The 23689-nt window shown below is 40.9% G+C and overlaps 1 protein-coding gene across 1 annotated transcript in view; it reads left to right on the plus strand.

Annotated features, from left to right (window-relative positions):
• Nucleotides 1–3653: 3653 nt before the first annotated feature.
• OTOA (otoancorin) overlaps nt 3654–23689 on the plus strand; it is a 33147-nt gene continuing 13111 nt past the window's right edge. The window contains exons 1-21 of the mRNA XM_066560910.1: nt 3654–3732; nt 4072–4100; nt 4203–4233; nt 4327–4354; nt 5184–5271; nt 6676–6807; nt 7418–7653; nt 7865–7968; nt 10340–10446; nt 10894–11033; nt 13462–13585; nt 13946–14161; nt 14684–14851; nt 15152–15292; nt 15875–15930; nt 16289–16406; nt 16928–17001; nt 18259–18394; nt 19248–19438; nt 20838–20931; nt 22049–22178. Of these exons, the coding sequence (XP_066417007.1) occupies nt 3654–3732; nt 4072–4100; nt 4203–4233; nt 4327–4354; nt 5184–5271; nt 6676–6807; nt 7418–7653; nt 7865–7968; nt 10340–10446; nt 10894–11033; nt 13462–13585; nt 13946–14161; nt 14684–14851; nt 15152–15292; nt 15875–15930; nt 16289–16406; nt 16928–17001; nt 18259–18394; nt 19248–19438; nt 20838–20931; nt 22049–22178 (2422 nt within the window). The remainder of the gene's footprint in view (nt 3733–4071; nt 4101–4202; nt 4234–4326; nt 4355–5183; nt 5272–6675; nt 6808–7417; nt 7654–7864; nt 7969–10339; nt 10447–10893; nt 11034–13461; nt 13586–13945; nt 14162–14683; nt 14852–15151; nt 15293–15874; nt 15931–16288; nt 16407–16927; nt 17002–18258; nt 18395–19247; nt 19439–20837; nt 20932–22048; nt 22179–23689) is intronic.

Genomic DNA, 23689 nt, shown 5'->3' on the forward strand with positions numbered 1-23689 from the left:
TCAAAGGTACTTAAGTGTTTTAATCCCACATGTTAAAAAGTCACACAAGAGACTGCATTTCATGTCTCTCATCTTTTAGTCCTGTCACTGAGGATTTCAGTTTGTAATGGCTTTGAGAGGTTTGGGAACAGAAGGTGCAATATAAACAATAAGGTTTTTTTTTTCCTTTCTTACAATTTTCTACTTTGTTCACTCTATTTAACCAAGTATTCTTACACTTGAGACGAGGAATTAAAAGATGACCAATGATGAAGAAAATCTTTCTACAAAGCCTAAATTCAGCAGGGTGAAGCACCTGCTTAGACATGTTGAATAAACAGAACCCCCAGGACTGTACCTACACCTGTAGGTACAGTATTTCTGTACCTACACCTGTATTTCTAAAGCCAGAGTTCCTTGGGAGGGAAGGGACTTCTTCCTCCCTGCAGGCTCTGAGAACATTTGTATGCAGTCAATGCTGCTCACAGCCCACTGAAAGAAACTTGTGAGTCCAATAGTTGATTAAATTGCCCCAAAGTTGCCATCTAAGGGAAGAAGTGTTGCAATTCCAATGTCCAAATTCATTGCTCCTGGGTTTGGGAATCCTGCTGTGGGTGTCAGTGTCCATCCAAGCTGCGCTGCAGTGCTCTCACCAATGTGCCCAGTCTTGCCCTGGGGAGTGACTGAACTGTTCTGTTCTCTCAGGGTGGGCTGGATGTGTTGCACTGCTGGAAAGCAATGCTGTGCAAGCACACGATTTAGCCAGAAGCTTTCAAAGTTGGAACAGCTTCATCCCTCAAAACCACAGCCCCCTTTTGCCGGGTGATCCCAGGTACAATCAGTTCATGCCCTGAGGGACCCAGGGCCACCTTCCCCTGCTTGGACTGAGGAAAGGGGACAGCAGGGCAGCACCAGCCCTGTGTTTCCCCATCACAGCTTGATGAGCTCTCTTCACCTCGGGACAGAAGCGTCCCCTCCTGCCGGACCCGGGGGTGCCGAGCCCCGGGCGGAGGAGCCGCTCCCGCCCGCCCTGAGGGCCGGGGCGCTGGGCCGGCGCCTGAGGCCGCAGGGCGGTGCTGGGCCCGGCCCCGCTCTCAGGGTCCCGGCTGGAGCCGCCCAGCTCCTGCAGAGCCGGGGAGGCGGCGCACACGGCGGAGGCAGGTAAGGCTCTCTGGGGGCCTGGCCCTCCTTCTCTTCTCCTGCCCGCTCTCCCTTTCCAGCCCGCAAGCCCTTGCGGCTTCCCCCGTGCATGTGGTGCTTCCCCTCAGAGCCCGGGTGCCAGGGGAAGGTGGACACTGGCAGTGTCAGGGCTTATCAGCGCGAGTTGTGATTGTAAGGTCAGTTTCTGGTTATCGAGCTTCAGATAAGGCAGCGACTGCATGGAGTGAGTGATAAAATGTCTAATATTTCTGTCCATGGAAGGGTGGCTGTTCTGGGAGTGAGTGGAGAAGGTGATCTGGGAGTTTCTCATTAGCGGGGAGTCCTGCAAGGCTCAGAAATCTCATGACAGCAAATGCAAGGAATGATCTCTGGGGAAATGCGGGATGGGATCTGCAGGAGATCCCCACAGCGGGATTTGGGACTGTCTGGACGTTGCTGTGAGCTGCAAACTGACCTGTTTCACTCAAAAAATGAACTCGTTCATCCCGGAGATTGTCTTGGCAGGCAGGGCTTTTCACAGCCCTATTTGTGCCCTGCCGATTGTCCCCTTGAGTTAGTCAGGATGAAAAAGCACTTTCTTTAGCATTTAATCTCCTTATACATTAAGTTAGCATGCTTTAATTAAAATTCACTCCCTGATCAAAGTGAATGAATTGGAATAAACAAATCGGGAGTGACATTGGAAGCATGATTTAACCTATGCAGAGTAATCAAACTTTACTGCAAAATTATTAGGGCACAGGCAGAAACAAACACAAGTAAGTTCATTGTCTAGGAAACCAGATACATCTGAATGAGAGACATTTACTGTGGTGCTCCCAAAAGAGTAGCTGAAAGGGGTTTCAGGTGTGTAAGGACAGGACAGAGGTGATAGGTTCTTGAAGTCTAAAGTTTAAATTTTTCATTGTCTGTCAGTTTGAGTCACTCCTGCTACAAGAGTGAAGTTTTTGCAATAGACTGAGGTATTGCTGGAGGCTCGTTGAAAGATATTTTTATAAAAGAGGACCTTGGTACATGAGATTAAACAACCCAAAAAAGGTGTCATTTATCAAATATTCAGATCTGTAACTTGAGCTGTGGCAGAGAACTTTGTGGGGGGAAGAAAGAGAGAGTACAGAATTCAGTAACAAAAAGAAATGCAGAAATTCAGTGTCTTGCAAATAAACCTTTGAAATGAGGGAAAGGGAGACAAAACCTAACAAAGTCTCTTTATGGTCAGAGCCAAGTCGGCCAATAGCACCCTGTGTGTCATTTGTTAAATCAGGGACTAATCCCAGTGTAAGAAGTTGCCATCTGTGGGTCAAGGCATCATCTAATATCTCAGGTCAATTTGTTGCTTTACCTGTGGGGGTGGTGGCTCTCAAGCTGAGCAGAGGGCCAGGCAGAGAATCCTCTCTGCAGTGTGGATTGAAGCAGCTGATGGCCCTCAGAGCTGAGGAGGGGATGAGGCTGCAGAAACTCCTGTGTGAGTGAAACCTGCCCAGCCTTTGCTTCCTTTCCACCCCACTGTATTAGCTCTGTGTGTATCCTTGTCCTTCAAGATACAGACCAAAAGCAACACGATCATTTTGTTTTGGACAAAATGATTTTTTTTCTGGTGACAACCCAGTGAAAAGCTCTGGGTACCCTATTACTGCCCTTCCAGAGAATTTATCTTTCAGTGATTTTTATGCTGCATAGCACAGGGCAGCAGGGATAGCAAGAGCTATCAAAACATCTCTTTCCACACAAAACTGTGGCTGTGGTGGTGGTGAAACTTTGATGGGACACTTCTTGTGAGTACAAAGACCACAGCTTTGATCCATCCAGGTCAAGTGACGTGGTCACTTTCCCAAATGTGTGACTTTCCCTCTGCTTCAGAAGAGCATAAGGACGTTTTCTCCCTTTTTGCCAAATGTGGCAGCAGGGAAGAGGAGTGTCCCATGCCCTCCCTGCCTGGAGCACCCTGCAGGGACGGGGGACCAGGGCCAGGCTGTCCCACCCCTGAGTTCAGAGATCTGCAAATGGAGGGTCCCACACCACGTCTGCAGTGATGCTGCAGCTTAACCAGCTAGGAAAAGCTTGGGGTTTGTTTGAAGCTTCTTTAAAGCTTCTTCATTTCCTTTTTCATTCAATTTCTCTTCTGTTTTATCTGATTTTAAATGGGTTTGTTTGCCTGTTTTAACAAAACTGCATTGAAGTCATATTTAGGTGCAGTGTAACTTGGTAAATAAATGGTGCTACAAGGAAGAGAATTAAATGAGCCACTTGCTATAGGGAGATAAATCTGTCTGCACATGCACTCTTCATGGACTTGTGTTTGCATGAAGTGTAGCTCTATCCTAGAAAAAGATCTAAATGAAAAACTTGGGAGCAAGCAGCTTTGGATTGTTCTGATCTCTATCTGTGCTCCATAGTGTAGGCTGTCTCTAATTTATAACTATGAAATTTGGGGTGAATATTGCATTTTGACTCTGTTCTTCCTATTTTGTCTTCAATCCAAGTATCTTTTTATTCTAAAAACACCAGAAGAAATGTCCAGACTTTTGAAGATGTGTTTCTTGTTGATATCAATGAATCATGCCAAGATTACTCACAGTCAGAACTCAGAAGGTAAGAGCAGAACTCCTGTCTGAGGGGTGTAATTGTGGCACAGAAAAAGCTGTGTGGAATAAATTAGGTGCTGTTTAGTGACTGGGCCCATGGTCTCTGCTCTCTTGGCTTCGTGGAGCTATGCCAGCAAAGAATTTCACCAAGACTGATTATTATTGAATAGTCTTTTTTCCCCCCACTGTTTTTCTGTAAATAAATTTAATTAAAACTGCATTAAATCTTTGTAAATAAATTATATATGTGTATATAATCACTGCATACAATAAATGTATTTTTGTGTAACACAATTGTCTGATAAAACATTAAATTAACTTCTAATAATGGGATAATCTTTTACAGATTTGCCTCCATTGTTACACAAAGCTGTGGTTAGTATTTTTATTTGATCTCTCTACATTTTAACATTATAACATTTTATATTATAATTTTAAAATAGTAATTTGTTACATATATTTGTCATTTTTTCTTAGGAGGAAGTAATAGCTGGGAAATATCTGAATGGTAACGTACACAGTTGTTCCTACTTATTCTTCTAAAATGAATTAAAACTCAGTATCTCACCATGACTTTTTATGTTCCATTTTCCATGTGCAGCCCTCCTAGATATACTTTATTTTCAAAGGTAATGTATTACTCTCCCCATCTTGATTTTTCAATATTATCTTGCACTTCAGATACGATCTGTTTCATATCCACAGAAACTGGAACATTATGGATAGAATGAAATTGGCACATCTGATTACTTGGATTTGGGACTCCTGGGAGGAGTATTTCCTGTTAACAGGGAAAAACTTGTTTGTCATGAGAAAGAAAAAAAAATATATAGAATTAACTTTGCTCACATGTGTCCACATGGCTTCTTAAGGAATTTAGGTGCAGTTCCAGCTGTCTGTCCACCTCCTTCTTCCATTCTCACTCCATCCCCATCCTCCAGCTCCTGGTGGCTTTTGAATTATTTGCTAATTTTGTCCAAATCTGAAAGAGCGGGATAAGCCTCAAAGGCCATTCCACTCCTACATATTTTGAGAAAATCAGTGTCTGTGCAATGAAGACACAGTGAAATTCATGACTCTGCTGAAGGAAAGGCAGCAGTTACTCCCTGTGCTGTCTGCAAGCAGATCAGAACAGGCATAATCAGAAAGCACATGCCTTGGAGATGGTACTAATGGCAGCACCTTGGAAAATTGAGTTTATTGTGGGTGGTTGTGGAATTAGATGGAAAAAACCTAATTAATTCCATTCCCCATTAAACCATGTATTTTCATTGCATTAAACAGATCAACTATTACTCTGGCTAGACAAAAAACTGAATACTTTTGTCATTATGGTGTTAGCATCACTCTTTGTTTCTCTTTTTCTTTTTTACTCTTGTAATCTGCTATTTAACTTGGTACATTATTTTACTTGTTATATTATTCTACTGGCATTTTTGATCCTGTTTTCTGTTACAGCTCTAATGTCTGGACAGCAGATCTGCTTACAAAAGTCATGGCATATTTTCATGCCCAGGAAGTTATGTTTACTCTTAGCAGCCTACAGGTTTGTGACATTTAAGATGCATGAACATTTTTATTTGAAAAGGAATTAAAAAAACTTAACCTCTCTCTGTAGCCAAAGTTAGGTGGTCAATGATAGAGGTAACTCATACACCTACAGTGTAGCATCTAAATAGGAGATAGGAATAGGTTGTCTTTTTCCCCAAAGATTGCAGGAGTATGCAAGGCAGAAATAATAACTTTTTTTGCTTTTCCTCTGATGGAAAGCAGGAATTAGGATTTTTCATGCTAATTGTTTTTGAGATGAGTGTATGTAAATGCTGTTTCCCCAGAAAATGACAGGTTTCTCCCAGATTTTGGCTGGCTGTAGTTCACACTGCTCCTTATGTCCAGAGTATGCTACAAAAGCCTCCACCTTTTAAAGCTCCTCTCAGTGCTGTTTTTGTTTTTGTAAATTGCCGGTGTGGAAGTGATGCAGGAAGGATTTGTCGTTCCTCCTCCTGCTGCTGAGGGTTGGTGATGAGCTGTTTTCAGTGCAGCTGCATCCAGCTAATCACACCTGAGCCCCTCCCTGGGACAGGGAAATGTCAACTGTGCCATCCCTGAGCCTCAGGCGTTCCCAGGAGCTCCACAGTGCTTGAAACCTGTCCCAAGCTCTGTCACTGTCACAGCTCATCCTCACCTACATTTTCCTGCCACTGCCCCTTCCCTTTGTCAGGTTTATTGGCAGCCTGATGTTCTCAGCAGGCTGAACCCTGAGGCATAAAGAATTGTGTTAATACTTGGTGGTGGTAATGCAAGTTAAGCAAAGGCAGCAAAGAACAATTGCAATTCAAATTCCAAACCAATTCTGAAATAATTCTGTCAGGAAATAGAAGGGATTTTACTCCAGTCTGCTGCTAACGAGCCTTAAATTTATTTCTGTTCCAATGTTAAGATTCCCCTTCAATTTTTTGAAACAGGCATGAGATTGTTAACTGGTAATGAAGCTTGATGCAAGAGAGAATATTTTTGGCTTATGACCTGGTAGAGACTTTTCCTCCCATGTAATTGCACATTTCCTTCCCTTTTTTAAGTAATATTCACATGATACCTGATTTTTAGGGGTTTTTTTAGCTCTTTAGAAGTTTCATTTTCACAGCTCTGCTGTATGAAGCAGAAAAGCTTTATTACTCTTGTTTTATGAAGTGAGAAACTGAGGAATCTTTGTTAAAAAGCTCCCTTGAGAGGACTTGTTCATGAAGCCAGGAATAGGATTTGAAAATTACTGTCTATCAGAATGCATTTAGATTATTTTTGTTTTCAGTTTGTGTGAATAGTTATTTTGATCATTGGCAGCGCAGACAATACAGAGCTAAGCACTTAGTTCTTGAGCACAGATTTTCAGGGAGTAAAAGTACAATAGTATGAGTTTTATGTGTATTACACATATTTTTCTACACTTCAGATGTCCATAAAAAGTTCCCTGAAGAACCTTTTATACCAGCCCAGGCAGCTACTGTCTGAATTGCAGCAGCTTGATCAGCAGCAGTTCCAAACTGCAATGAAGTACCTCTTCAACAACAAAAAGGAGCATCTTGTAAGTGAATTTCCACATGTGAAAAGGAAAATCTGCTGTCAGTGGTTTAAATAAATGGAAAGGGACAGACTGGGGGGCTCACAATGCAGGCCTTGCAGTTACTTACCTGGCTTGGATTGGATTCATCTCCTCTTAGGTTAGACTTAGTTTATTTAACTCTTCTTGTCTAAAAGTTGCTTCAAGTCCAAGTCAGTCATTTGGATTTTCACTCTGATCAGTAGAGAGAAACTCATCTCCAGAGAGGAGTTCACCCTCCTACAGTAACACCTAAGGTGGGTAGGGCCAGTTACTCTCAGGGAGCATCTTCTTTTTGGTGGCTGAAAAGAGAGCCAAGATGGCTAAAGAAGGTGAAATTAGTCATTTTGGCAATCAGCCATTTGAAATATCTTTCTGGGTTTCATTTTGGTTCTGTAAAAAAATTCAAGCTGGTCTCTCTACCCAAGACCAGAAAGCAATTATCCTTAGTAATGCAAACAAGCAGTAGTTTGCATTACTGCAGCTGTTTTTCATGAGAACAGCACCATATTCTTTGTAGAGTGCTGTCAGGCCTCAAAATGAACAATATATTGAATTGATCAGAGATGCTGATTTAACACTTTGTTGCTTGCAGGAAATAGGAAATATTATTCTTGACTGGGGTAAGACTAGAGAGAGGATTTTTCAAAGCCCAGGAGTAAACAGGACCTTGTTCCTTGTAACACTGGACAAATGCTTCCTGGCCCTGAGTGCCCTGGACTGTGTGGATATCCTGAGTCAGGTTCTGCGTGTGTCAGCACTGAACTATCTCCAACCTGATGTCGTTGGGAGTCTCCCAAACCTTCTGCTGGAGGATGCTTTCAGAAACTTGTAAGCCATTTATTTTTCAGACACAATTAATACTATATTGGATTTGCTGGCTATTGAAAAAGAGGTTGCTATATGGTCTCAGTCTGTTTTCCAGATACAGCTTTCTGCTTATGTGTAAAGAATGCTGTTTCTAAAATCATTTGTCCATGTGTCATTAAATAAAACAAATAGTTAACTCATTAGTGAGCTAACAAACCTGTTTATCACTTAGATCATCATTGTTCAAGGACCTCTATGACAGAACCTCAGCAAGCACTCAGAGAGCTCTCTATGGCTGGATGAAGCAGATTCTACAGAAATCTTACAACATGAGTGGTATGTTACAAATGTTTTCTTCTTGTTTATCATAAGAGAAAAGCACTCAGCAAAAGGCCTGGCCATTCTATTGAATTGTTTCCCCAGTTAACACAGGTCTGTGGAAGAGAGCTGTCTGGAATACCTTTTCTGCAGAACACAGGAAATATCATGTGTTTGTTACTCATGACAAATAGTTCTCCAAAGATGCTTGAACTTGTAGAGTAGAATCATGCTATTGTTAAGGCTGGAAAAGACCTCCAGGATCAAGTGCAACCAATGGACTCTTCTTCTGTTCTGCACAGAGCTATACACAAAGTCTTTTTCTAGTACTCCAGTCTTTTCTCTCTGTACTAAGTCTGAAATAGGATACAGTGGCCAGGTGCTCTGCCAAGATGTGTTGTTCTCTTCTGAACTCCTGTTCAGATGAGGAAAAACAGCTCTGGCTCAGGATACATTACCCACTGCACTGTTTAAAAACACAAAAGAAATGCAGGATGTTGTGAAAGCACATGGCACCAACTCGATCAGCAAAGGGACATGATAAAACCAAAGTTAATTAATTCTGATTGGATGCATTTTTCCACACCTGTTTGCCTGGTCAATGTGCCTGAAACAGCTGTTCCACAGCTGGATGGGCTCCACAAGGGGGCTGTGCAGGGCACTGAACATCAGAGCTGGTGCCTGGGTTTCACTGAACATCCCAGCACAGCTGTCCTGGGAGCATTTTAGACTTATAGGTGTGTGTGTTCTTCCTCCTACCCTGGAAATCAAAGGTTAAATGCCCACTTGCCTCAGTGGAGCTAAATTTACCTCTTGGGTCTCCTGCCATTTCAAAATATCAGAATAAACCAGTAAGTGTGGAGAGGAGGTTCATGCTGCTGCTGTGAGGTGATGTTAGAGCCAGTGCATTGCTGGGGAAGCAGAGATGCAGCATTTGCCTGGTGCTACTCAGCAGTCCTGGGAAAATCCCTCAGCATCATCTTAGGTTTTGTCTGAAGCATTGGTAAACCCTCAATTCATGGAAGATCACACAGCTTGGGAGGGACTGGGAGTTGCTGTGCCTCTTTTTCCTCCCTGACTGCTGCTTCGCCTGCCAAAAGCAGCACAGATGTGGTGAATCCACTCCCAGGGCTTCAAGTGTGGGCTGATTCCCACTGGTGTGAACCATCAGCCCTGGAAGTCTAAAGCTCCCTTTGGACTGGAAGTCTAAAGCTCCCTTCTGGTTATCTGCACTCCCCAGGCCACAGCAGGGTGCAGGAACAGTCCTGCAGGAGGGTGATTTATTCACTTTGTATGTGGGGAGCACTGGGACCACCTGGGATAGGGATCAGATTTTGGGGATCATGGCTGGTAATTGCAAGTCTGTTCTGCTAAAGGCCACAGTCAACATCCTTAAATGGTGCTGGTTTTTCCTTTAGTTCTCTTGTCATGTCTTTCAACTCTCATAATATTCTGGGTAATGGGAGGTAATATCACTTTAAAAAATGCAGGCCTGACAGGTCTGCTGGGATCATCATCTTGTCTCAGTTAAGGAGCTTAGATCTGTGTTTTCAAAAAAATCACTTAATGGAGTCCTTCAGCTTCTGATGGATGCAGGCTGTTTTTTCCCAGCACTGGAAACTCTTCAAAGTGCATGGATGATTTTATTTGAACAGAGTTGTGTGAGTATCAGCACTGCTGAGGAATGTGTTCAGAGGTGTCACACACTGAGGCATCCAAATGACAGCACCCTGGAGAAAACAGTCTTTGTGGCTCAGGGTACCCATGGAGTCCATAAATATGTTTTTTCTCAGGGATATTTGGATCTTGATTTCATTTTCAATCCTTGGGAGAATGTTACTAAATGAAAGCCATTTTTTAACTGCTATGCAGTGTTTTGTGGTTTTGTCAGCCTATTTCCATGTAGGTATTTGAACAGTTTTTCATTTTCTCCATTATTGCTACTGCATATTGCTGAAATAAGTAGCATCATCAATAATAATATATAAGATATATAACGTATCAGGCCTTCCTGATGTTCTTAAATAATGCAATTGATTAGGAAAAGTGAAATTTAAAAACACTGCTCCATGTTTAATACTTTTGGGTAATTTTTTCCTGTCCCACACTTAATCCATTCTCTTTTTTGACAACATAAAACATTAATTGTTTTTGTATGAGAAAATCTGAGACACTTGAAACACTATTTCATTTTCATTTAAAAATGTATGGACTCATAAAAGTGTGGTGCTAAAATGTAGCAAATGGGGAGAATCTGACTCTCTCTGCTAAGGGTTTTTCTGATTTGAAGATTTTTTATTATTTAACAATAACATTATACTGGGTAAAATATATTTGAAAAGTAATTACTTTCTGAACATTGTAGTGAGTATTTATTTGTACAAAACAGAGTTCAATGAATCAACTTCTTGGGTCAGTGCAGAAAGCTTATGGATTTTGGGAAGATACATGGTCCATCTCCCATTAGAAGAAATTCTGAAAATTAGTCTCCATGAAGTAAGTAACAAAGTGTGGTTGGATTTATTATTGCTATAAATAACATGAATACAAAAGCAAACTTAAACATGAAAAATAACTTAATATATCTTATTAATTAATTATAAAGAGAAACTACAGAGGGGAAATATAAATGTATTCTTTACAAAATTCTTTTATCTTTTTAATTTTAAGTTCCTGTCATTAATTTGTAATTATTTATGTATATCAGACTTTCATGACTTCTAGTGAAAGGGACCAATGATAGAAGACTCTCAAATTATGACATTTTGGCAGAGAATCACTCAAATCACTCACTCAGCTTTGCCTTCAGAAATTCTAGTTTATCCAATCTTCTTGCTTTCTCTATAACATGAACATGCTCAATTGATGTTGGGGGTCAGACAGAGACTTTCCAGGATTCATTGTGTCACAGTGCTGATGCATGGTTTTGTTTGTGCTGGTCAGATCAGACTGTTCATCAGCTACGACAACGCAACAAAGCAATTGGACACAGTGTATGATATCACACCAGAGCTTGCCCAGGCCCTCCTGGAAAGGATCAACTACTCAGGCTTTGATATGAGGAACACTTCAACTATCTACAGGCAAGGCTGCTTTGCTTTTTCTTTTCTGGCTGTGTATGGATGGAACAACTAACTAAGGAGAAAATGGAAATTGATAGCGTGGCACAGCTTTTTCATTCCAGCGGAAAAATCTAGGCTGAAATCCAGCTCTGTTTAGCAACAGTGAAGAATTGCTACTTTATGAATTTTTGGAGGTGTGCCTAATTAGCTAATGCTTTGTCCCCTGCTCCACAGTGAGGAGATGCCTGTAGCATTTGTAGGAAGGCTGCAGCAGTATCTGGGGGACCTAGGCAGAGCTCCACCACATCACAGAGCAATAAAATAAACTGGGACAGCAGGACATAAGTTGTCTTGGCTGCTTGAATCACAGAACATGGAGGTGTTTGGGGGAAATCGTTTTACAGTTAGGATTGAAGGAGGAAATCTCAACTCCTGCCAGCAGGACTGCAAGTGGGTTTAAACTGACGTGGGTGTCACCAGAGAAGCCACAAAGTGAAGCAGTGTAAAGCCTGCCCTGCTGTCCTCTTTGTCCTGCAGGGTGGAGATGAGCCATGCTTAAATATGTTTGGATTTTAGGTGTGTAAGCAGGAAACTGAATTTTCAGGGCTGTCAAATCTGCACTGAACTAACTTTACCACTAATAAAAAACCAAAATAAACTGCTGTTACTCATAAATACGCAGCGAGCACAAGAGAGCTCTGCACTCCACATTTACATTTACATTGTCATATCAATGGATGTATTTAGTCCCAAGACAATGCTGTCTGAAATTATTTGTAGTCTCCTTGGGGGATACCTTGGAGTTTTAAACTAATGGAGAATATGCTTTATGGCTTCAGAGCTGCTGTCATTGCTGCAGTGCAGCTCGCTGACTTCATGAAGCATTGCTCTTGTCGGAGGAGTAAGCGAGAGAAGAGTTATGCCCACGCTCTAAATTTCAATGTCAGAAATCTTAAAAATTATTTTGTCACTCACAAGAGCTGCCACATTCTCATGGATGAGAGAAATGTCATGCTCCATAATCCTTAATATATTCCATTTTTACGACACACTTAGTTTATGTTACTCATTTTAACCATACTGTTGATTTAAATGCACTTTTAAGAAGTAGTGTTACTCATTTCTGCTAATCCCAAAGGAGATGAAGAGCTTTTGGTGGCTATGCAATAATGCATCAGAATGTAATTATTTGTTATAAAAATGCTCTTATAAATGTTTCTTTGATTTGTGTGCCAGCTTGATGATCTCCCATGAATTCAGATGTGCTGCTGAAGCAGTGTTTTGTTATATTGCTGGCAGGTTGTTGTTGAGGGACTGGAGGAGCTAAAAGCCTTTCTGTGCTGCAGAATTTGACTGAGTTTGTGGTAGTGCTGCAGCATTGTCCACTGATGATTTGATTCACATCTGGACATTACTGCCCAGACTCTTCCTGTGCCAGTCTCACTGAACTGTGAAAAACCAGGGACTGTAGCAGGAAAGCTGGGCTTTGGCCATATCCTTGAGGTTCTTGTTCTTTGTAAATTATAAAAGCAAAGGCTGAGAGTTTACAGGGACAGGGAATTGACTCAGGCTTCCTACAAACCAGTTCATCCCCATCACTATCAAGTTCAAAATCCAGACCTAGTGATGCACAATTCAGAGCTCCTTGCAGGGCTGCAGGTAAAGGCAGTAAATAAGCACAAGGTCTAAGCCAGAAGGACACCTATAACAGGCACTTCCCCATGGTGGTGGGACTCCTCCTCTCCAAAAACTATGGCTGTGGTTGCACTTTACAGAGATTAATGAAAATGTTGACTTAAATATTATAGCATGGGAACTGTGAAGGAAAATGAGCTCAGTTCAAAACCCTGCCTTGCAGACTGCTGTGCTGGCACCAGTGGGCAGTGAGCCTCAGTGTGCTCTCCTGAGCAGTGTTGAACTGGACAGGTCTCCATCCATCAGCCAGTCCTGTGTTTGATGTGAAATACAGCAGGCTTTATTTAATCCTGAAATGATAAAGAGGCCATGTCATGCCCCAGCTGCTGCTCTGAAACACAAATGGGTTGTGTTGCATGTGGAATCCAAGCAGGACTTAGAGTTCAAAACATCCAATCAAACCAGATAAGAACTCAGCAAACCACTTCTAGAGACAGTAACAGCCCTCCATCATTTTCAGCATTATCCTGTTGAGGGAAGTGGAGTCATTAAGTGGGACAATCCAGCCATGAGCAAATGGAACCAGGGCAGGTAAATCCTCCAGCACAAGCAATCCAGGCAGGATTCAGCTGAATACAAAGGCCAGTGCATGTTCTCATAGCCCTGTTACAGGCTAAGTTTTGGTTGAGGCGCTCGTGACAAACAGAAATGGCTCAAGCTGTGATCACAAGGAGAGGGTACCAAGCTGTGTTTCCATTTCCCAACAGTGACACCTTTTATGTCAGAAGGGAGCTAATGTGTTTCTGCTCTATAGGCTGGGTTTGTTGGTTTGTTTTTATGATGACCTGGAACAGATGGACGCAGCTGTGGCCCGGGCTCTACTTCATCAAATGATTAAATGCAATCAGCTGAGAGGTTTCCAGGCCAAGGTTCATGAGGTGTGTACAACACTTGTTCTTCTTGCCTTACAGAATCCTGTAAACAGAGGAGGAAAGATGTTCTTCTTAAATAAGGAAAGAAATGAGAGAAAAATTACTGGGACTTAAGAAATAAGGGAAAATAGTTCTTGAGGATACAAAGAATAGAAACCCATTTTGGGTGCTTATTCTTTTCTCATTCTGTTTCATATTCCTGTTCCATATACCTTTCACAACTGTGCTTCTATTTTTGAAATTTTATGAAGTGTGTGAATATTTGCCAATGCCTATTCCAGAGATTCTAGTTAATGTTTTGGGTAGTAATGGAAATTGGTTCTTGGCAGATTTTTATTTCTGATCTGCTCTTTTTGTTTGATTTAGCTCAAATCTCAACTCCTGAACATTGCCATGCAAAACCAGACATTGAATGATACCCTTGGATCTCTGTCAGATGCTGTGGTTGGACTAACTTCAAGTCAGCTGGAATCTCTGTCACCTGAAGCAGTGCATAATGCTGTTGCAACATTAAACCAAGTGTCTGGGTGGGCAAAGAGCCAAGTTATGATTTTGTCCAGTAAATATCTCTCTTATGAAAAGGTACCTCTGATAACAGCTTTCCTACCTTCTGTTTTTAAAAGTGAAATGGCTTCTTCTCAACAATAACTGTAGATTTTGCAAAGTTTAGTGTAGGAATTCTATTTGGTTGGTGGCCTGAAAAATGTGTTTAAATCAAATAAAAGCATCCAAGATTGTACATCCCAAAGTAACTCTCTAGTAAGAGAGAGAATGAGTATTTGGATTTGGCAATTGTAATTATAATTGTATATATTATTTTGTCTGTGTCACTGCCCTAAGCAGAATTTGTATGATCAGAGATCCCAGGCTGTATGTTCAAATATACTGCAATGCAAGGAATCAGGTCCTGGTTGAAGTTTCAGAAAAAGAAACTTTTGAGAAACTTCAGGCATTTGTTCCATGGACAGATACAGAAAATGTATTCCCAGGAAAGAAAATATATTAAGTATTTAATAAGCAGTTTTACTTTATTGACTTTTGCTTTTAAATATATCTGGTGGTCCCAATGAAACTTCCTGTTTGCTTGTGCTGTTCTCCCTGCAGGTTTTATCATTTTACAACGTGAGCCAAATGGGTGCCTTGGTGACAGGAGTTGGCACCTGGTCACTGCACAGCATGAGCCCCAGGGAGCTGGCTCAGATGATTCGAGGCACAACCTCCCAATACTTGTCTGACTTATCTCCTGCACAGCAACAGGGCATCCTCAGGAAGGTGATTGATTATTAACTCCAGGTTCTCTCTGCCCAAGAGCACCATAACCAGAACTGTAGAGCATGAATTAAACCAAGATATGTCCTTTAGCTCAATGGTTGATGGTTCTACTGCCATTTTTCTGAACACCAAGTGTATTTTGAAGGCTCTCTCTTGCTTATTTCATTGTGGTTTTAATACTGTCGTGTTTTTCCTTTATCCTCTTAAGAGAAATATTACACAGAATAGAAAGAAGGGCAAATCCTGTAAATCTAAGCATCAGTTCAGAAATGCCATGTATTTTTATGTTCCTCTTTTTAGATTGCTTCATCTGGAGATTTTTCTTCATCAGTCAAAGATATACAAGGAGCTTTCTTTAAAGAAGTGCCTCTTTCTGACTTATGGAAGCAAACTGGATATAATTCTGCGATGCTGAACGAAAAAGAGCTAAGAAGCAGCCAGGTAAAAATTGCTATGCAGTTCCCATTCCACTGCAATGTAGTGTGATGGGAGAATTGGAAAAGTGGTGTAATATATTTGTGTTCAAGGAACACAGGTAAAAGGAAGGATCTGCCCCAATTATATCTCAACATAAACACCAAAGGGCATTTATAGCCCAGGCAGCACTATGAGACAATGCTATGGAAAAAGAAGCTTTAATATGCTGAATTTAAGCCCTCAGGTTTCTGCCATGTAAATTTTCTCTTTCCAGTACTGCATATTAGACATTTCCATGTAATGTCCAGAGAGATGAAAGGTTGGATCAGATGATCTCCAGAGCTCCCTTCAGCCCTAAGTTTTTCAGTAGCTGTGGGCCGTGTACAGGTTTGACATCATCCCATAATGCCAGTCAGTGATGGCTTGTCTTGTGAAGGAAAAATTCATCTAAGCTGGATGCCAAACCTTTTGGTTGCTCAAGCTGGACCATAGAAGTACCTTTAGAGTACATAAGAGAGCTAAGAGTACAAAAACCTTGCTGTAGTTATTGTCTCTTAAATTTGGATTAACTAAAGTTACCTTTAATTATGGTGGGTTTATTTTCAGGCTTTGTATCTGTATGAATTGCTGTCCAAGGAAAACCATCCTGTTGACCTTCTAAGGTATGGACTGTATCTCTTTTGAAATGGGGTTTAAGACTGGTTTAGTGATTAGAGCAACTTGGAGGTAAACAATTTCTATTACATTATGTTTATTCATTCCTGGATACCACAGGAGAATTCACCTTCCTTATTAAAAAGGGTCTTCAAAACCAAAATGAGGCTCAAAGCATTGCAGAGGTTTGGGTGTTTTAAGGCTTTGTTGATATTTTTCAATTTGTTTGCATTTTTACTTTCAAGAGTCTTTTAATTACAGGAAATGGGAGAGGTGAAGAAACTGTGTCTTAGGATGGGATTGTGGGGAGTAAGGACTAGATCCTGCTTAAATATTCATAAGATTGAAATTTGCCTTTCCTATCAGCACAGGACAGCTTGTGAAAGGAGTAACTTGTCAACTCTTTGAAAGTATGGACACAGACATATTTTTAAACAATTTTAAATTCTTTGAAATGAATCTTCATCTGCTTTCTCCATATCAGGTAAACAAATAAAAAAGACTTTATGTACATAAACATGCTACCCAATATCCAAATTAGGTAGATTAAAATTTGGTTTATTCTATTTTGTCTTTGGTTTTTTTGGCATTTTTTTCAAGATCCTGTATGTCTCAACTTGTCTGTTAGCATATTTTATTTAAATCTTTTATGTGTGAATTTGTCTGTTATCATACTTCATTTTGACAATTTCATTTGTCACTTACAAATTGCAAGAAATTCCTACAGTCCTTCTGACTTGTTAATTCATGAGTAATCTGTTTGGAAATACATAGAAGTTTCAGAAACATACAAATGTTCTCATGTTCCCAAATATATAATGTTTCATCTCTGATGTCTACAAAAAGAAAACTAAAACAAGCCAGATAAAAAAGCTCTCTGAAGATGATATGCACAGTCTTATATATGCTAGTTTATATATATATGCTGCAATAAACAAGCCATATTTTTTTATTCTTTTTCAAAACTGCTAGAGGTTTAAGAGCCTAAATTTTTGTTGCCTTTAGGTTAATTGTTTGGCTTGGAAATTTTGGAAAGTCTCCAATGCATCCATTCCTCCCTTCCTCTTACTGGCGCTTCCGTGAGTTACATCTTAGTTCATCTTAACTTCTGAGGACTTTTCAAATAATCTCTTCAGTCCTAAGAAAACTGATGATTCAAATAAATGGTGATTTATCAAAAGTGGTCACTGACTGTAGGCAAAATCTGTCCCAAGTGAAAGTTGGTAATGCTTTGTGTCTTTTAGTACGGTACATTTTTGTCACAATGGTGGATTCTTTTCCCCCTAGGTAGGCTTATTTGGTTTAGGTTTGCTTATTTGTTTAGGGGTCTTTTTGAGAGTGGATATATAAGACAAAGCCACTGGATACTGCTGAAGCATATTGCTCTGTATGGTTGGAAACATTCCAGTGTGTTTCAAGACATTTGTGTAAGTTAGCAAAACTTCTCAGTGACAGCTTTTTTCCTTTGAAAAAAAAAAACCAAACAAACTTGTGTATGTATGAGAACTCCTGAACTGTACAATTTTTTAATTCCTTCCTTCCTTTCTTTCTATCTCTTCCACCCTTTCTCTCTTTCTTTCTATGTGCCTAAGGGGATAAAAGGGACTGAGAACACTTCTTTTTGTGGAATATTTTTAATTGAAAAAATAAGAAAAATATTCAGTCTCAAAAGGCTCTATTCTATTAAACAACTATAAAATAATAATAGACTTTAATGTAAGGCTTCCCATAAACTGCAGCACTCAGTTATTTGGCAGCAGTTGCATGTTGGCTGTTCAGGGCCATCTGAAGTTGCTGGTGCTGTTGCCTTCAGACCCTGGCAAGGCTGGGCCTGAGCAGATGTGGGCTGTGGCTTTATTTGCAAAGGTTGTTTGCCACTCTGTGTGGAGAAGAACATAATTTTTTTAGTTTGGCAGGATTTTTGGCTTTTGATAAAAAGCAAACCTACTCTAAAACTACTTGTGGTCCTCAGGCCACCATCCCATTTTCATTCATCAGAGAATTATTCCTAATAAAATGGGGAAAGGGGAAAAGCTTCTGACCTGTAAACCTGTTTCATATGGTGTTAAAGCATCTCAGAGCACTTTCCTACACTTGCAGCTATTTATAATTCTTAGCCATTTTTTGAAGTTCAGTTCATGTCCTGATGGACTGGAAGAAGACAGATATTGAAGTAAGCTGAGGGTTAATAGCAATTTTTTTGGCCTGTCTGGTTTATGATTTTTCAAGTGCAGCCTTGTCTCTAAGCATCTCTGTCATCACAGATTTTGTGGCTATGGTTGTGGGTGTATGAAGGTCAGGTTTGCATTCTGAGACCTTCTGAATTCTTTCTGCAGTTCTGAGTACCTGGAGTACATTACAGGCCCTTTGTGTGTCCCTTTCCTTGAACGTGTGGGCAAGACTGGAATGGACCTCCTGAACCCAAGCCTTCACAAAAGGGATGCTGTCCTGCAAAAAGTACAGGAGTGCCTGGTGGGTATGGCTGAGAGGGGTCAGCACAGGAGGAGACACCATGGAGGAGGAGAGAGTCACCACCTACATGAGTTCTTCACCCATCCATCTGCATTCTTTTGGGGGTGTTTTTACTGTTTCAGTTTTATTGTTTGCTCCTTAAGCAAACCTTTTTATAGCTTGCTTAGCAATTTTCCTTGACTCCATGCATGTTCCAAAGTGTTCTCATTAAATGTCATTGCTGGCCAGGACAGCCTGGAGCTGACCAGTTTGCACCTGGAGTGTTCCCCTGGCTCCAAGCAGTGCCAGCCCAAGCAGAGTTGTTGTGGCACAGGGAGCTCCATGGGAGAGGTGCTGGTACCAGGAGGATTTTGTGACTTCTGCTGTCTGGGAGCTGCAGCACTCACCAATTTTTAGGGGGAACTAGTTCTTTGATGTAGCTGTGGCTGTTCCTGTCCTTACACACAGTACCAGCTGTATAATCCCCAGTGTTTTGGCAGCTGCTTGAGAAGCCCCTTAGAGCTCAGCCTTCTAACAGCAAGAGCTTGGGGCCCCTCTGCTGCAAGGGGCCACATGAGGGCTGCCAGACAGAACTGCACCAGCTCTGCAGGTGCTGGGTGGTCACATTCTTTATGTGTGATTCAGTATGGAATAAAGAATACTGAAAGCTCTGAGAAGTGCTTATGAAATATCACCAGTTGGATTGGTAAAACAAAAAATGTAAGGCAGTCTCAGCAGAAAATGTAGATTAAGTTGCCAGTGCAAACTGTTGTGTCTTTGTTCCTTACAGCTTAAATGAGTTGTGATGCAGCTAAGTGGTACAGGGCAAGAGCCCAGTTAGGTCTGCCAACAGGGCAAATGCTTCTTGTTTCAGAACAGCTCCATTGCTGATGAATATGATGTCGACCTCCTTGGAAATCTAATCTGCCACTTACCTCCAGACTTTCTACATGGCAGAATGTCCCTGAAGGCAATGGCAGCAGCCCTACATCAATTCAAACTTTGCCAACAGCTCAGCCATGAGCAGAAGATTGAAATTAAATCCAAACTCCTCAAGTTATATGGGTAAGGTATTGGATACACCACCGTGGTCAGGCTGGTGCTTAGGCCATGCAAACACCAAACATTTGCTTTGCCCAGATGAACTGCAGTGAAACCAGCACAAAGCAGCTTCTGTCACTGCCCAAGGTCTTGTCCACTAGAATGACACGTCTGTTCTTGTGTGTAATGTGATAACTGTGGAACAAAATACAACCCCAGGGACATGACTTAAGTCCCAGAGGAAAAGGAGAGAAGTGGAATATTTATGGGGGGCAGTAAACAGACTCACTGGCCTGGCAGGACAAAGGGGTTACAAGCAGAGAATGGTGCAGGAACACAAAGAATGGGAAAATGGAGGTGGGGTACTTGCTGTGCTGGTGTGAGAAGCCAAGTAAAGAAGACTGCAAGCACCTGTGGCAATAGGAGAGAGCAGAGAAGCAGCAGAGGGATTTAAGTTCAAGCATTTGCAGCAGCAGAGTGGGCAGTGTGGTGGGTGTCACTAAGGACTCAGATTAGGAGGGTGAATGGAACCTCACTGGTATCAGTCCTGCCAAGAACAAAGCCATCCTCTATCTGGTGAGAATATACTGTTTCTGTCTTGCATTGTCCCTTGGAAGTGACTGGTTGCACAGTTCCTAACCACCCCTTCACCCCAAAGTGGGTCACTTGATCCACCTGATCACATCAGATGCTGGTCAGCTTCCTGCTAGTCAGCATTTTTCTGTGGTAGGGTAGCTGATAGCTGTATTTTCCAGCAGATTCCATCCCTGCATTGGTCTTGATACAAATCAATTTTATTGAATTGTGGCACACTGTGCTAAATAAGATTTTACATTATTTTATATAATTCAATTTTGAAGATATTTAAACATCCTCATAGTGGAGCAGCAAAGCAATTAAAATTGTTTGTGGGAACATGAGCTAGGAACATATTTGTTACTACACTCTTCTGTAGGCTCTGTCAGGCTGAAAATAACTTATCTAAGTGCTTTATTAAGTCACCCACCAAATGGGTTGACTGACATTTGTCAGATTTGGATGATGTTTCTACTTCTCTTTTGATAACCATTTTGCAGGCTACTATTGCAATATGAACTGATGGAAAATGGTAAATTTTCTTTCAAAGAAAGAATTATTTCTCCTTGTTCAATTATTCCTCCTGTAATGCTAAGAACACTTGACTATTGAGGGAGAGCTCCCTCACCACCATATTTGAAGGGTTTTTCTGATTATATTGTGAGTTCCACTAATGCCCTATGCCCAGAGAGATGAGAAAATGCAATCTGATGCTTGTAACAATGAATCATCACATTGGCATAGAATTGTTTCCTGTATGATAAAGTATCATAAACCCACTGAAGTTTTAGTATTATTTTTGTTGTAATGCTCCTTATTAATAGAATTTTTCAAAATATTTTTTCAGCTCCTCAAACAACTGGACAGCAGAAACAACATTAGATGTTGGACCATTCATAGTTCTGCTGTCAAAAGAGGAATTAAACGTCCTTGCTGAAAAGGTATGCTTTTATTAAAAAATTTTAATTTGTAACATAAATTTTAGACCTTGGAATTGTGAATGTCATAATGCAGTCTAAATTATGTAACGTGAATGGTGAACTAGGTAAATAATTCTTTTGTCAAGGAATCCTGTGTTAGTGTTTCACATATTCTTGACTCCATCCAAGAGATTTCTTCTTGAGAGTAATGTTACTCTAAACAATTCATTGTATGTTACAATTGTACATTATCACATAGGGGAAAAAAAGGGGCATTTATAGTGATGCAGACTCATTTTTAGTACTTTACACCTTGCAGTGCTCTTTACTCTATCCTTCTGCCTTCCAACCATAAAAGTTGTTTTTCTTATCCTGTTATTAATGGGATCATACTGATCAAATTAGCATTTACTCATGTGGCCCTTTGCCCTGGGGTCAGCATAGCACAAGTAACAATATCTGATGGCCTCAGCATTGCACTTGCACTTTGTCATTTCCTTGCCCTCTTAAGTTCATATAATCTTAATTTTTTTAATGCATAGGAGTAAACTGTACTGGAATGAGGGGTTCATTCTTCAGCAGAAATATGTGAGCACTGTCAGCAGCTTTTCCACTGGAGATAATGCTTATAATTGACCAGATAGAATAGGACTCTTCAAAGGAAAGGAAGGTGTCTAGCAGGGTGGAGGAGAGAGGTCAGAAAAGCCTAAAGAAGGCAAACAGGTCAAAGTTATTTCTCATAATTTAATTGGGTCCCTATCCTCAATCCATGTACTTATCTGGCAAATTTAAGATGAGCGAAATGAAACCTGAATTAAAATGGTGACACTCACTGCTCCAGGAGGGGCTGGACACAGACACCAATCAGCCAGTGCTCAGGTGTTGCCAGAAGCTGGGAGGGCACACAGGATGGAGAATCACTCAGAATTTGCTTTGCTCCTAATTTTTTCCCCCTCAAACGTGTGCCAATGACCTTTCAGTAGCAGCCAATTACTCCTTTCTGAAACATCTGCACAATGGGACAAGACTGAACTGTTACTAACCCCTGCTTTGCTGAGGTCTGCACAAGACTTTCTCTACAAATTGATTTGTTTTAAAAGGGAGAGAAGCCTTATTTATTCTTTCTTTCCTTTTGAAGTTCCCAGATATCATTTTACAAATAGCAAAGACAATTGGAGCAGTTTCCTCAGCTGAAGAGCTCCTGTCAGCTGTGTTTGAGTCAGTCTCCAATGGCACTGGCAGCGTTGTCCTGTCCCTCAGCAGAGCTGGTCAGTATTGCACTGGGGCCTCTGCAAAGTGCTGCATTTGGGGCTGAGAGGGTGCAGTTCAAACAGACTTTGTCTCACTTTGTCATCAAATGCATTCTGACAAGCTGAATGATAAAAGGGAAGTATTGAGTCACTTAAAGACTTTCAGGATAAAACAGTGAGAGTCTTCATTCTGCTGCTCATCAGAGTTGTATAATGCACTAATTGCTGAAACCTTCATTACAGAATTGCATAATTAAGCATTTCCTGGAATCTTTCTAAGTACACAAAGGAAAAAGATGAATGATTTGAATTAGAGGGGCTTGTTTATTTTTAATTTTTTAAATTTTTACTTTGTAATCTAATTGAAACCCCTTGAATTAAAAACCTGTGAAGGTGACAAGTTACCGTTGTGCCAAAAGATTGTACATAGTTAATCCTTTGCCAGACATGAGCATATGGTGACTGATCTGTTCTTAAATCTGACAGTGGTGGCACTGTTTTTTCTGTCCAAATGGACAAGTTTGTAATCATCTAAAAGGTATTTTAATTAGTAACCAAACTAATCTATTAGAATCTCTGGTAACAAATGGATCATTTTCTTTATATCAGATAGATACTCTGACTATCTATATAATTCTATTATTATATAGAATTATATACTATAGACTATAATATAATTCTGTTATTATAATAACAACTATTCTCCTCTTATCTGACATTCACCCAGGCAGAATTTATAAGCTGTGCCATCCTGTGCCATGGAAAACAATCCTGCTGTGGGGGAAGCTTTTGAAAAACACCAATGGGACTTTAGATCCAAAGATATTCAAGGAGTTTGATCTTATCTGCCTTTGTTTTTGAAAATCTCCCCCTTGGTTCTCTGCCTAGCAGAATAGAGGTTCAAGCTCTCAGCAAGCCCTGAGCCACCCTGGAAATCCATCTGCTTGTATGGCAGGAACTCTGAATGATGACTGTGTGTCTCTGGAAATGAATTTTCCTCTTACAGTGCTGTATTCATAGGCAGAGAGAGGTGGAGGGAGTTCTGAGGGTTGTGTTTTTTCATAATCTGAAACAAAACATGACCTCAGTTGATCAGAGGAGTCATCAGAGGCTCTAAAAAAAGCAGGACTGAGCTGGTGAAATTGCAGGGGGTTAGTTCACCTGTATGCATGAAATTCACTCTTCCTTCAACAAGTCAATCAGCAGATCACAAGCCATATTTCTTTAGACATGGGCCATAGGACTGAAGGTTCAGCACCAGGTATTTAAGTATGCCTGTGTCCTTAAGTGTTCTTTTTTTAAGCCTCTAGATCTACATGAATCCCAAGACTTCTCTAATCAGCCCAGCTCATGTCCAGTGCAGTTGCAGAGATCTCTCACCTGCATTGCAAGAGCAGTGCCAGCAAAGCTGAGGGTCTTTGTCAAAGCTGAGGGTCTTTGTCAAAGGATGATTTGGTTCCAAGGCCATGGAGGCTCCTCAGTCTTCACTTGGGGTGCCTGAGCTCAGCTGGGGGGAATCTGGGAGATGA

This window comes from Molothrus aeneus, chromosome 16, assembly GCF_037042795.1.
Source record: "Molothrus aeneus isolate 106 chromosome 16, BPBGC_Maene_1.0, whole genome shotgun sequence".
In the NCBI taxonomy this organism is placed as follows: Eukaryota; Metazoa; Chordata; class Aves; order Passeriformes; family Icteridae; genus Molothrus; species Molothrus aeneus.